This window comes from Centruroides sculpturatus, unplaced genomic scaffold, assembly GCF_000671375.1.
Source record: "Centruroides sculpturatus isolate CEXI.00-Female unplaced genomic scaffold, Cexi_2.0 scaffold2465, whole genome shotgun sequence".
In the NCBI taxonomy this organism is placed as follows: domain Eukaryota; kingdom Metazoa; phylum Arthropoda; class Arachnida; order Scorpiones; family Buthidae; genus Centruroides; species Centruroides sculpturatus.
The window spans coordinates 1-14,678 of record NW_019386581.1 but is presented as its reverse complement, the minus strand read 5'-3'; the positions used below and the strand labels follow the sequence as shown (position 1 = coordinate 14,678).

The 14,678-nt window shown below is 27.6% G+C and overlaps 1 protein-coding gene across 1 annotated transcript; it reads right to left on the bottom strand.

Moving 5' to 3' along the window:
* Positions 1-658: 658 nt before the first annotated feature.
* On the bottom strand, positions 659-13,198 carry LOC111615350 (T-complex protein 1 subunit zeta-like; the record flags this gene model as incomplete). Its single annotated transcript, XM_023356772.1, has 9 exons — positions 659-809; positions 2,691-2,927; positions 3,490-3,734; positions 4,473-4,555; positions 7,214-7,373; positions 7,463-7,677; positions 9,381-9,554; positions 10,448-10,582; positions 13,113-13,198. Coding segments are annotated over 9 exons (1,412 nt in total), but the record flags the coding sequence as incomplete, so codon positions are not given.
* Between the last annotated feature and the right edge of the window lie 1,480 nt (positions 13,199-14,678).

The window sequence follows — 14,678 nt, the reverse complement described above, 5'->3', positions numbered from 1 at the left end:
TCGTCAATGTTAAACCCAATGAAAATTTTTTAAAATAATAATTGCAGCTTTTGTATAGTTAAAAATCATTTCTTTATTTTGCATAAACAAAATAAATATATGAAAAAAAAAAATTATATTTTGGAAGTTAANACCAAAAATTTATCTAAAGTCCATATTATATGTGAATATTGTAATGAAAAGGATAAATTTCAAAGGCTCCAGATTGGGCCACTGGCTAGATGTACTAGTGAGTTGGAAATGTATAAAACATTTGACAGAGCTAATATAAACACGACTTATATGTTATATAACTACGTTAAACAACTAATTAAATGATAATTGTGATATATTATTAATATAATTCTATAGATTAATAAATAGAAAAATCAAAGTTGTTAAAATAATAATATATGTGATGTTAATATGTGTTTTTAAAAACGCCCTTGTAACAGGCGAAAGCCTTCTACGCAAATAAATAATTTCAATTTCAAAACAACACTTGGTCAGTTACTTTTTAAAGTTATAAGAAAATTTGAGTGAATAATTATCTCAAATTCAAAAATAAACTGAAAATCACTTCCCCTTTCATTCCAAAATTTAAGGAATTATAGTGATTTTTATACATCTTTTTAACTCAAAATACTGTGTTTATGAACTAAAGTTGATAATGTTATAGTAATCTATTAAAAAAGGACAGCAAAACAATTTCAATTAAATTAAAAACAGAAATGAAAACCATTAAAATTATAGTTACCATGAGTTTAGTAACTGTCTCTTCACTCTATAATTGTCTAAAATTCCTACATCTGCCGGAATGATTGCTTCACCTGTTTAAAAAAATATATAAATTATTACTTCTTTTGTAACGTCAATATGAACAAAACTCCAGCATCATTTTTAAAATGTATAGTCAACATATCTGGTTATTAAGGATGCCAAAATCATGAACACACACAAGAACAAAATTTTTAGGCCATTAGCAAAATTACATGTAGACTGAAAATGTTTAGCTGCTTATTAATCACATGTTAATTTAGACAGGCAAAAGCTAGATTATCAAAACTGGACCAGGAGACATATTCTGGTCATCGTCTCTCGTAAGCCGATCACTGATTGGTTAATAATTTGTTTAGGTCTCAAGAGATCGTAGTCTCTCTAAACGCGATTCTGAACAATTTTTTCTCTCTTCGCTTCTCTTGTTTATCAGAGATGAGCAGATAGTTGTCTTTTGACCAGTCTATCGTCTTTTGCCTCAATTTTGTTATATCCAATATGGACGACTGGATGCTACGCGTGCTGTACAATCATATTACAGAATGTTCTCTATCTCGGGAAAGAATATTTTGAGAGAGAAAATTCTTCTGATTTTTTTCAGTGCCTACTCGGAAACGCCACTGATCCCATTTTTTTCTTTTTTAATTATGCTACATCAATTACTGAACTATCGAATATGATGTTAATCTTACTTACACAGATATTTTTCAAAATATTACCATCTAATTTCTCCTTAACTAAGTATGCGTGCCTTTCTAATTTAGGATATTAAAATTTTTATTTGTTAAGAGACAAATTGACATTACAATCAGTAAAAATGTTATAAAACAAAAAACATAACTTTGTCGAAATTACATGCTTTATCTGAACATGTGATCTAAGATTACGTACTCTGCATTTTTGAAAATTTTACAATTTTATTAGTTAAAATTCTATACCGTGTTGCACGTGCAGATAACCCAAACATGTATAATCAACCCAGTAGTATCGTGACGTCATTGACAAAGATGAGATCGTTACAAACGACCAGAATTGCCACTGTCTGAGAGACTAATTTCGTCTCTCACTTTGACGTCATTCATCGATGAAAGAAGAGACAAGTGACCAGAATAAGGCCCCAGGTCTTTCAGATAATCTAGAAACTTGATGATGTACATAAAACCAAACAAGCTATATGCATTAACAGATGTTCATTTTTTCCAGTTTAAGTTTCAAAAAAACTAAGCAATGGTTATAAATAACTTTATAAAAGAAAAGTACAGTATAAAATTTAAAGTAAAAATTATTTAGTGTTCTTTATTTTTAAAATTCTTAATGACTAATGATATTTCAAGTAGTTCTTATTTGTGTACATGTGTATAATTGAATTATTATGGGAACACTAACAGTAATATGAGAAATTTGCTCCAAGTTGCAAACTCAGGCAGTGAGGACCATTTAGCCACCTCCCAAGATTTTAGTTAAGAAAATAAAGTGAGTTAAACTATAGTACTTCAAGGCAAGTCTATTAATCCTACAATCATTTTTATAGCATGTAATAATTAAAGTATATACAGTAGTTGTTCTAATCATCAACATAATTACAAAAATAATCTCTAATGATTACTATTACATAAATGCATAAAATATAAATAATTTTGTCACATTTACATTTTTTTTCTTAAAAATGAATTTAGTTTTACACAAAATTTTGACCACTGATTGAATTAAAATCAATTGATATTATATAATGTTACATTTTTTCCATTCTATTTTTGTTTAAGTTAAATCAATTTAACTTACTCTTCAAAAATTTTTTTTTCATTAATATTATTTTATATGATTTTCTCAAAATTATTGTATTTTTTACATAGCCTTTATTTAAAAGTATATTTGACATAATCCATCTTCATAACTTAATATGAAAGTTATAGATACATAAATATTATACTAACCTGTATTAATATCTAATCCCACTGGTTGTTTGGTTCTTGCATATTCTTGAAGTAGTTTCACTTTAACTTCTTGAGGATCAAATCCAGCATTAGTTGCCAAAACTTTGGGAATTATCAATAAGGCATCGGCAAATGCCTGAATACCAAGTTGAACTCGTCCATCTACCTGAGATTTATATTCAGTTAAAACGGAGTTAGTAACTACTTCAAATGCACCTGCTCCTGGTATTAGACATCCTGAAAAATAAGGTAATTAAATAAAAATATAAAATTGTAAAATTTATTGTAATAATTAAATTTTACTGGGTTGCCACATGCAACCAAGGCTATTCTTTTTAGCAAGAAGTATGAAAAATGATAACTTTTCAGTTTTAGACAACTTAAATCTCTGGGCTAGTTTTACAGAATAGCCTGGTATTTTTAAAGATTTTAAAAAATATATTGCCACATTGTCAAATCTGGTAATAAATCTCCAAACCTGAGACAAATTCAAGATATTAATTGGCTAACTAGAAACTAATGGTAGTAATATGAAACAGATTACACATTGGCTTGCTAATTAGCTACAGTTATCATCTTGAACTTAGCTCTGACTGTTTAATTTGACTGTTGACCAATATTATCAGAATAAAGAACTTTTTTGAACTGCTTATTGCCTCTTTTAATGATCTCAAGACTGATACGATACTAAAAATACTAAACTTATTTTTTTTTTATTTTTGTTACTTTTTCCTGTGGCAACACTGATTTTCTTATTAGTATGAATTTTATTAATGTAAAAAATTTTTTAAATATTTACCATCTTCAATTGCATTTTTTACAGCTCTCAGTCCATCATGAACTGCATCTTTGATTTGAACAAGTGTATGCTTATTGGGACCTTTTATAAGGATTGTAACCGAATGAGGATTTTCAAGCTCTTCAACAAAAGTATATTTTTCCTCTCCTAAAACATGTTCATATACCAATCCTGCTTTTCCAAGATATTCTGGTGTCAGATCATCTACGGAATTAACAGCAACACCACCACAAGCCAAAACTAATCTAAATTATTTCAATCATACAGAAACATTAGTTATAAAATTATATAACTCTTCTAACAATTATAAAAATTTAAAGTTATATTGTTTTATATCTTAAATATTTAACTGAAGATACTATAAAAATGTACAGAAATTCCTCAATTTATGCACTCTTTTTGTGTAACCAATTACTGTGCATAAATGGAGCCATGGAAAGCTGAATAAAATACAGATCTCTTCCATATTCTCAAATACATTATTTCATGCTAACTTGGAAAGAAAATGTTAGAAGTTTTTTTAAATATACATCTATGTAAGATGTTACCAATAAAAAATTTTGATATAACTCATTTATTTCCATAAGGTTGCTGGTTGAAAATTTTTTTAAAATTTTAATTAATGTTAAAATGAATTTACATAAATGGAAGGATTAATGTATTTATTGAATAAATATAAGCATAATAACTCAGGATAAAGCTTACTACAGTCATTTTAGTTTTAGAAGTAGGAAGTGAAAAATTTCTGAAATAATGCGGAAATTCTCAATCATTTACAAAGTAATATTTAATATGTTGAAATTCAGTGAATAAAATATTTCATGTTTAACAAATTCATTTATGCAATTTAATGAATTAATCAATATTAATATATTATACTTTAGCATTCTGAAACAATGAATTTAGTAATGAATTATGTATTGCTGTCAGTAATATATAAATTTATTTACAAAAATGAATAATGTACGAATAATAATTATTACCTTTCCATATTTCTTCTTTTAGCTCTACGAAGAGCAACTATTCCTTCTTTAGCAAGAAGATCTAATGACATGGGATCAATACCCTAAAATAAAAGTTTTATTATTTTTATTACAAAAACAATTTATTGTATTTAAAATTTAACTTGTTACAAGGGGGATAGGAGAGTTTTACCTCCTTATTAAATAAATCAGTTACAATTTGTAATAAATAACAAATACAATTGTATTACATTCAGTTGAACACAAACATTTTCACAAAAAATAAATAAATATCACACAGAAAATATCAATTTTAGTTTGTTGGTATCTAAAATAAGTTTTATTAAATTCAATTTTAAATATTTTAATATACTATTAAAGCAAATTTCAGTTAATTTTATTAATTAAAATATTCATAAATAATTAAATCTAGAAGTTTTTAAGACGTCTACAAATATATATATTTTGAACTCTTCAAAATGATGTTCATTTGAAGTTCAGTAAATTTGATGATATAATTTAATTCAATCACTTTTAATATTGTTTTCCATTTCCAATTTTATACAAATCCTATCCATGCATTTTTTTGAAAATAATACATAGCAGCAGCAGAATAATACTGTATTGGCCTACATATTAGGTGATGTTTTTTTCAGTTTTCAAGGAGGGGGAAATTTCAAAGCCTTGTATTTATTTATTTATTGTGTTGCATTTTCACATTTCATTTTCAATAGTCATAAAATTGCAAATAGGCTTTCTGAAGTACACACAAAATACATAAGGAAGAGGAAGCCTACTATCCATACATAGAGAAAAATCAAGACAATGTACTAATTTTTATTGACAGAAAAGTAGCAATAAGTTACAATTTGTCATTTATGATATAGTTATCCAATGCATATATTTCTTTCTATAAAACAAACCCTTTCAATACAATTTTCCAATTGACTAGGTATGATTTGCAAAGATTACCACAAAAGCAATCAAAAATTCATTTATGATTATTATATTTATAAATATAAATAAAAGTTTAATTATGATTATTGTAAATATCTGGAAATCAAATTCAAAAAATATTTATTTCCAACTAATATAATTTTGAAAAGAAAAATGTAATTAAATTGACTAATTTTCATAATCACATAGATAAAAAATAATGAGAACAGACTTATGAAAGACTGTTGAAAACAATTATAAAGGGCTTTAAGAGGTTACCAACAACTTGACTAACTCTCTTCTGTCCAACAATGGCAATGAAACAGGAATAAAAATGAAGTGATAGAGTATTGTTTCAATGACTCCAAATTTTCTTAATGCAAATTGCTAACTTTTTGTATGCAAATAAAATTAACAATGAAAGACCAGCTTATATTCAAGTTCTAATTTTTTCAAGTAGTAAGGATTCCAATACTGGAAATAAACCTGCATTCAGATCAGTACAGTATTTTCCTTCCCCAAATTAACTTATTTTAATTTAAGAACAATTATAAAAAAATAGTTTAATTCAATTATAATTATAAGATTTATTATTTAGTCATTGCTTTCACCATAACATGAAAGTGATATAGCCTATGACTCATACAGAAAAACTTCCCTGTGAGGACTGTTCCTTTGATTAGCTTGTTGTATCAATATTATGCTAAATTTTCTTTTAAAAAAAAAATCAACTTTTTGGTCTTTTATGGTTGCAACAGGAGTTTTATTGAATGTAACATTTTAAAAATTATATAGTGAGAATAATTTAAAAACTGGTTACATTGAAATACAAGAAACTATCATTTTTGCAAGTAACACGTTAACGTTCAAATATTTTAAAATGATTTTGTCATCTACTTAACATTAAGCATATCACATGTATGAAAGAACAATAAAAATGACAATTACTAAATAAGAATGACATGAGCCTATTGTCTTCCAACAGTCACCACTTATGTACTATTAAACTCAACATCAAACAATGTCTAGGTATATTAAACTTTTAAAAATTTATTCTACATCACGACAATGAAAACTTATCAAATATTCATGTAAATACATTCAAAAGCATAGAGTATTACTTTTTAGACTTATCATACAGGAAACATTGGAGACAACAGGAACGAAATTAGACTTTCTTGATATTAGTTACAAGAAAATGCATTTTGGGTATTATACCCATCGTCACTTCTTGTCCTTTACCTTGTTATATTTGAGATTAAGTACTAATCTGTAATATGGCACTTTCTCCAAAAAAGCAATATTCTAAGCTAAGAATCTGAATCTGAACCTAAAAAGGTAAAAGAACAAGAAGCTAGAATAACAACATATTCAAAAGCAGTTTTGACAAACTGTTAACTTTTTCTTGAAAATTGAAATATTTGAGCTAATAGACTGAACAGGTGCTTTAATAAACAAATAAAGTTTTGAAAACCTTAGGTACTTTTACAAGATGAAGTTTTACTTGATGCAATTAAGTTCAGTATGTTAGAAAATGAAAAATAAATTTTGTAAGAACATTAATTTCTCTGACATCTCTGACAAGTGCCAACCTTTCTTTACACAAAGATGTCTTAAAAAATAAATAAAAACTAAAAAATAATAATAGAGAGCACAATAGTTAACTTAAATATTTCATTGAACTTAATTTGGAACATGCTGAGATATTTTTCCTTGTATTTTTATATATTTTAATTAAAATTTCTAATCCCACTGAATAGGTTTTTAAACTTTATTTTTACTATAAGTTAATTTGAATCATTTGTTAGAAGAAATATTAACTATACCTTTTGATTTATCACAACAAAATTTTTATCAGTTCCATCACAAACTTTTTTCTTCAATTCAATTATTTTGTAAACACGATTTTCAATAAACTGACGTTCAGCTTTCACTAACTTCTCTCTTTCTTCAGCAGACTTATAAAAAAATCCTGAATTCACTTCACTAAAAACAAATTCAAAACACAGCAATATTTATATACAATGCTTAAAATTAAATACTTAAACAAGATAATCTGAATTGCATTCTCTTACCTCTTCTCATATTCTAGAGAGACATTACAAGTTAAAATGTATGCATTTCGAACAAGCTTCTTCATGTCTGGATGACGTGCACCATGATCCATAACTAGACCACGAATAAGAGAAGTATCTTGTTCAGTTTTGTGTTGCATTTCCATGATCTCAACCATATGCAAATCAATTGGTGTATTTGGTTGTTGAATAGCTAAGACAGCATCAACACACACCTATAATTGGAATATTTGTATTTAAAATAGATACAGCAACAATTTAGTAATTATTAAAAAGTTAGAAAATTAAAGTGTTACAATAAATATTTCTATAACAATATTATAGTATTTATACCAAGAAATAGCACAAAAGAGAGAGGAACTATTTAATATACTTACAGTATATTTATTTACACTTTGTTCCTGAAAAATGTATGGTAAATATTTGTGAAGTGATTGAAACATTTTAATTATTTCTTATGGGAAAAATTATAAGTTTCCAATCCAGAAGAAATTCATTCAAAGTTCTTATTGCAGTGCTACTTTGAAAAAGCTTTTTTTGCTGATAAACATTGCAAAGTTAAATATAGAAAATAATTTTTTAGACCAAGAAATAGCACAAAAGAGAGAGGAACTATTTAATATACTTACAGTATATTTATTTACACTTTGTTCCTGAAAAATGTATGGTAAATATTTGACATCATCTCAAATTATATGATTACTATACTATTTAAGAAGCAGAGTACAAAACATACAAATGCATAAATTTATGAATCACCTCAAAAGTAGTACTAATAAATATGGCACTTGTCCCATGATGCTTATGTAGTTAAACAGTTGAGCAACTGTTATACATGGTAGCTCAAATGCATGATATAACAATTATTTAAGTATAAAAATGAACTTTGTAAGTGGACAAAAGCATAATGAACAAACTGAACAGTTCATAGTTCTAAATCACTTATCAAAACAGAAAATTTGGAGATTCAAATTTCTTTATATTCATGTAATAAATGTTCAGATAGAAAATCTATAAAAGATATTTGATAGATTTTCTCTGGAAATTCTCAAACTCATCTCAAAGTTTATACACAATACTTTCAACATCAAAACATTTCACTTGACAATGACTATTTGCTTAATTTACTGTTACATATTCATTTTGGTGTGAATGCATAAAAACAGCAGTAAATTAAGCAAATATATTTGTCAGAAAAATTATTATTCTGTCATTTTCAGGCATAAAATACAGCCTGAAACATACGAAAATTAAAATAACCTGGAGTACTCTGACTCTAGATAATCTTATGGAGATAAACATTCAAGGTCACACTAACTTAATTTGGTAAAAAATTAAAAACTTGTTGCAGAAAATTATTGTTACTACATGGGATAATGGGTTAAAGTCTGTCGAAATAAATATTTTAGGTTGATGATATATTAATGCAAGGCACCAGCATATGAAGATTGTACAATTTTGCCACTTCAGGCAAATCTGATATGCAGTAAAATAAGACCATAAACAAAGGAAACAATATCTTAACTTGTACTGTACAGATAGAATTCAAACCCAGATCCTTAACATTAGTACATAACTTTTCAGTTTTAAATCCAAACACTTTTTGATGATATATAACTGGTACAATAAAATATAATATTGTAAATTACTTATTTCTCTTAAGTGACATTAATTTAAAGACTATATTAGAAATATACAAAAACAAATCTTAAGATGATTACATGAAATTAACTAAAAAGATATTGCTCAAAAAATAGTCCATATTCAAAATACAAGCTATGTTTCAGTTGAAATTCAACATCAATTTTCTCCACAAAAATACTCTCTTCATATATTGCATATTATAAAAAAATAAATTTTTTCTATATTTTTATACAAGTGTTCTGTAAAATTTAAAAAAACTTATCTAACTATATACCTCAGTTAAATGATCAGCCAATTCAGTATGCACTTTAGTGCGAAGCGATGTTCTTGCAACATTTACTAGCATGTCTCTATCCATTTCTTGAGTAATTTTCATTTGATCCAAAACTTCCAATGCTTTAGTTTTTGCTAAATCAAAGCCTTCGGTAAGAATTCGTGGATGAAGACCCTAATAGAAAATTTACTTGTGCAAATTATTGATAGACTTCTTGAATAATGTAAATAATTTAAGCATTAATAAATTCAGTAGAGCATCGATTATCCAAAGCAATTCGGGACTGGGGTTGTTCGGATAACTGATCATGTATGAAAAATATATTAACCCCACTGAAATTTTTCTCCATTGTGTGTCACTTTGCATTAGATTTTCGTCAATGTTAAACCCAATGAAAATTTTTTAAAATAATAATTGCAGCTTTTGTATAGTTAAAAATCATTTCTTTATTTTGCATAAACAAAATAAATATATGAAAAAAAAATTATATTTTGGAAGTTAATCTAGTATCAAAAGCATTCCGATTCAGCATGACACACAGTCCTCAGAAAAACACCCACAAAACAAGCAAAACTCTTTCTTTTTCTCGGGTTTATCTAGAGATGTCACTATATGAACAAGCTCCAACAAGCTGAAACAAAACACTCACAATGCAAGGTCCTAGAATATAGCTCATGATGGAGGAAAAAAAGCCTTATTCAAGTACTGGCGCATCCTTAAGTACCCTCTCAATGTGTATGAATCAGAACATTTTTGATACTAGATTAACTTCCAAAATATAATTTTGTTTGTGCAGAATAAAGAAATAATTTTTAACAATACAATATGGTCATGCCAGGGCTGCCAGCTAAAACATGCACACCAACAAAAATAATATTGGAGTAGCCCAAGACATAGGCAAATATTGCAGTGCCACAGCACTAACGGAAATTTGAATTTGCTGACTGAAACGCTTTCGGTTAATTGATGCTCTACTGCTATATAAATGTTTAAACTGAGAATGAGAAATACAAATTATAGTATAACAGAAATAATTTTCTGTCACAAAATATATTTCAATGACTTACCTCAGAAATATACATATCTGCTTGTTTAAGTAATTCTCCTATGATCAACACCGTAGATGTTGTTCCATCTCCTACAATATCATTTTGAGCAGTAGATACTCGAGCAATTAACGAAGCTGTTGGATGTTGAATTTGCTGAAAACAAGGAGATAAGTTAACTAAATTAATATTTGGAATATATTCAATAAGGTTTTATATTTCTTGATTGTTTGTCTATACTTTGTTTTATATTTTTGTTTTTACAGAACAAATTCCTATGTCTAGGCCACCTTCAGAACAAATTACTGCATGTCAGGTTTTTTTTTACAGTATTCATTATTAAAAGAATCAATTTTCCTAAAAATTCATGAAAAGTGAAGTATATTTATACAGAAAATTTTAATGTAATATTTTAAGTATATTTTAAAAATGCTTTAAGCTGGGTAAGCGCATGAGTGATTTCACTGTGCCAAACCAGCACATAATCATATGAAATAATGATTTAGAGTAGATATTCAGTACATGATTCACAGTTAATTTCTATGCTATCTGGCAGAAAAGGAAAATATAACAAAGATGGATGAGGATGACACAATCAGCTTACTGAAATACTCAAAGAAAAAAAAAAACATTGATTTACTATTTTAATCATTTACCATCTTTATAATTTTCATTCCTTTTATCTAATATTTTCAGAAAATTGTAAACTACATCTATTAATTTCTGTTAGTATATTCATCCATTGAGCCATTCTGTAGAAAATGATGTCAAATCATCTTATTTATGCTAATTGGTTGCATCCAATTTGAGGGTAATTTGTATCCAACTGCACAATTTAGATACTCATTTTTTCTAGGTCAATGATATGCAACACTGAAAGCATTCAAATCACATGGCAAAATCACTCATGTGAATACCCAGCTTTTAATGTAACAGTTGTTTTTATATTTCATTTTGACTATTTAATCTTTTCAAAACTTCGCATTTCATTTCTCTTGCCCAAAGTTTTCCCTCCTATATCCAAACTGCAAGTTGAGCCTCTGATCAGATCTAAGATGTGACTTTTAACATGACCAATAGTTGACAATGGAGAATTATTCAAAATTTCACTTTTATTTAATAGAAATTTGCTCAATATAGCCACCCCGGATGATTATAGCTTTATAAAATTTGTTCATTCATAATATGCAACATAAGCCTGTAGAAATTATGACAGAAGAGTAATTTAAAAGGATACTTTCGTTACACTTTCATAATTGTTATAAGCGGTAAACAAGTAACTGGTCAAAGTACTAAATTATATCACATGCAACAGAAATATTTGTTTGCCTTAAATTTGCTCGTAATTAAAATATGTAATTAATATTATTTTTCTCAAAATTATCATATTTCCTCAGTTCTGCCATTTTTAATTGCCTGAAACAGAAAGGCATCTTAGAATTGATGACATTTTACATTCATATTTAAAACAATCAGAAGTCATTGTTAGTGGACCACATGATGTTATTTCATGCTTCAATAGATATTTTTAATTATGCTACTCAACAATTTCAATTCAAATAAGCTTTGTTGATAACAAGTGTTTAATTTAATCATTAAAATGGAGTTTAACTTAATGTTTAAAATACCTTCAAGATGACAATGTGATACAGCATTAAAAGTTAGTGTATGCAGGAATGGAAATGGCAACCAAACTACTTGTTCACAGCATTTGTATTGCTTTTCTTAACTTGTTACTAACAAAATTTAATAAAACTAATTATTTAAAATTTTTCCTTTCATAAAAAAAAAGCTTACCACGAATTTAAAATCAAAATCTGAGTATTTGAATTGAGGAAATATTCTATGTACTTTTCTGCAGGAAATTATGATAGTAAACAATTTCAAATTCAGCAAGCCTTTGAACAAAGCAAACTTCAAGATTACAATTCATTTCAATTCTCTTCTGAGATTAATTGGTCTGAGTTGGAAATACAGCAAGTGAGGATGACACACAGAAATGATACATGTGCAACAGCAATTCTTCTCAGCTAAGACTAACTGCTTTTTCAATGTAACAATTTAGATAGCTTGAATTCAATGATTTAGAAATGAATTCAAGCTTGAAAGAAAAGCAAAGTAAATACTCTATCAAATCTATATTTTAGGAAGAAATTTTAACTAAACTAAGCCGTAAAATTTCTCTTCATTCTAAAGTTGAAAAAAATGTGTCTGCAGTTTCTATAGTATAGAATTTAGCTACCTAAAGATAAAGATTAGAAAGTATAGTATTGTTTGATCAAAATTTAGGCCAGACTTTCTGTAATTGATACTATGTTATAAAAAAATGATGCAGTTAAAGCTATACTGACTCGCATTCTACATCTAAAGAATAATAATATGTCAGCATTTGCAGTTTTAATTACATTCATCTGTAAAAATATTGAAAAATAATTACAGATACTGATAAATTATGGCTTGATGACCAAGACAAAAAAGATATTAGCTTATTGCTCTGGAGACTAAGGATGGAAGCTGTGTGCAGCCCCAGGAATTTTTAATAGGCAATCTGTTCTGAATATGACAAGCTCTATCCCTCACCATAGCAGATATAAAAAAAATCTTATTATCCAGAGGGTAGAAAAAAAGAAAATAATAATAATAATGTATATAAGTGCAAATAATCAGTAATATGCATTATATTTACCATTTCATGTAAAAGAACATTTCCATCTTTTGTTATTTTGATGTCTCCAGCTCCAGACACTAACCTGCAAAAATCAAAAATAGAAACTTTAGTTGATCATCATCATCATCATCATATGCTATAAACTAAGAAGTTCTATAAACATCTATTATTTCATATTTAATCTCTCCACCTGAATTTTTGCTAAAACCAATAACAAGTTTACTGCAATATCTTCCAAGAAATCTTAACCCATTTCCTCCATGGGTTGAAATTTTTTATGTATTTGAAATGATTTAATTTACTATGTTTTTGTTTGTCCTTTTTTGAAAAATATTTTGAAAGAAAGTATCTTATTCAATTTCTTGATTTTTTAATTATTCTTTAAAATAATTGACACAAATATAAAGAAAATTTAAACAAAACATTAACACTGTCACCAGTATGCTCTTATCACATAATTGCATGATCTACTATTTTAGCAAGTTGAACAGTGCAATCCATAGCTCTGGAATATCAAATATGGAGGCATTACATGGGAACATTGATGTAATAAATAAAAAGTCCCAAATTAACAAGATTCTCCTATCCCCATAGCAATTTTACCAGCAAAAGTTGGAACCAAAGAGGATCAAAGTCATATTCCATCACTTTCTTGACTAGCTCCGTCAAACATCTCCCATGCGTAATATCTTCATGATTAACCCATGAGAACCTTATTATATCTCAGTATCAATCAATTTGCTGAGCTTATTATTTATTTAGTTCAAACGTTTTCAGCCTACTTCTAATAGGCCATCCTTAAGACATTACCGTTCTACTATCGAATACAAAACTTTTCTAAATAAATAATAAGCTCAGCAAATTGATTGGTGTTTGATTATATTTGTAAATAAGAAAAGTTTTGTATTCAATAGTAGAATGGTAATGTCTTGAGGATGGCCTATTAGAAGTAGGCTGAAAACGTTTCAAGTAAATAAATAATAAGCTCAGCAAATTGATTGGTGTTTGATTATATTTGTAAATAAACTGCTGAGGAAGTGAGAGTATCTCAGTATCAACAAATTTTAATTAAAACTAACATTTTCGACTATGATTATGGTTGTGATTATGATTATCTCATGTGTTGACTATCCTTCCCAGTGATTCTGAGAGAAGTTGTTTTATCTTCAGGATTAAGACAATAAACACCAACTGTACCAGAAAACTGGAACTGCACATGAAGATAAGAATTACACCTCAATTCAATATTTCCAGCAAAGAAATTCAATCTTCTAACATTTTTGGCCCTCTACTTTATTCTAACATTCTACTTTATCGGCCCTCATCAGGAACTGTAAAACTGAAAAACCATTCTATAAATAGTTTAAGCTTAAAAGTTTTAAATATGCTCAAATACAGGCTGTGGCACATCCTTATACGACGTACAGTTTATGAGTCTAGATCAACGGTTCCCAACCTTTTTCGGGTGGCGACCCCTTTTTATAAAAGCCAAGTGACCCGCGACCCCGATACTATTGAAAAAGACATTTTTAATAAGGTAATTAAAAAAAACAACGAAATTAGTTTTTTAGTATAATTTTATTT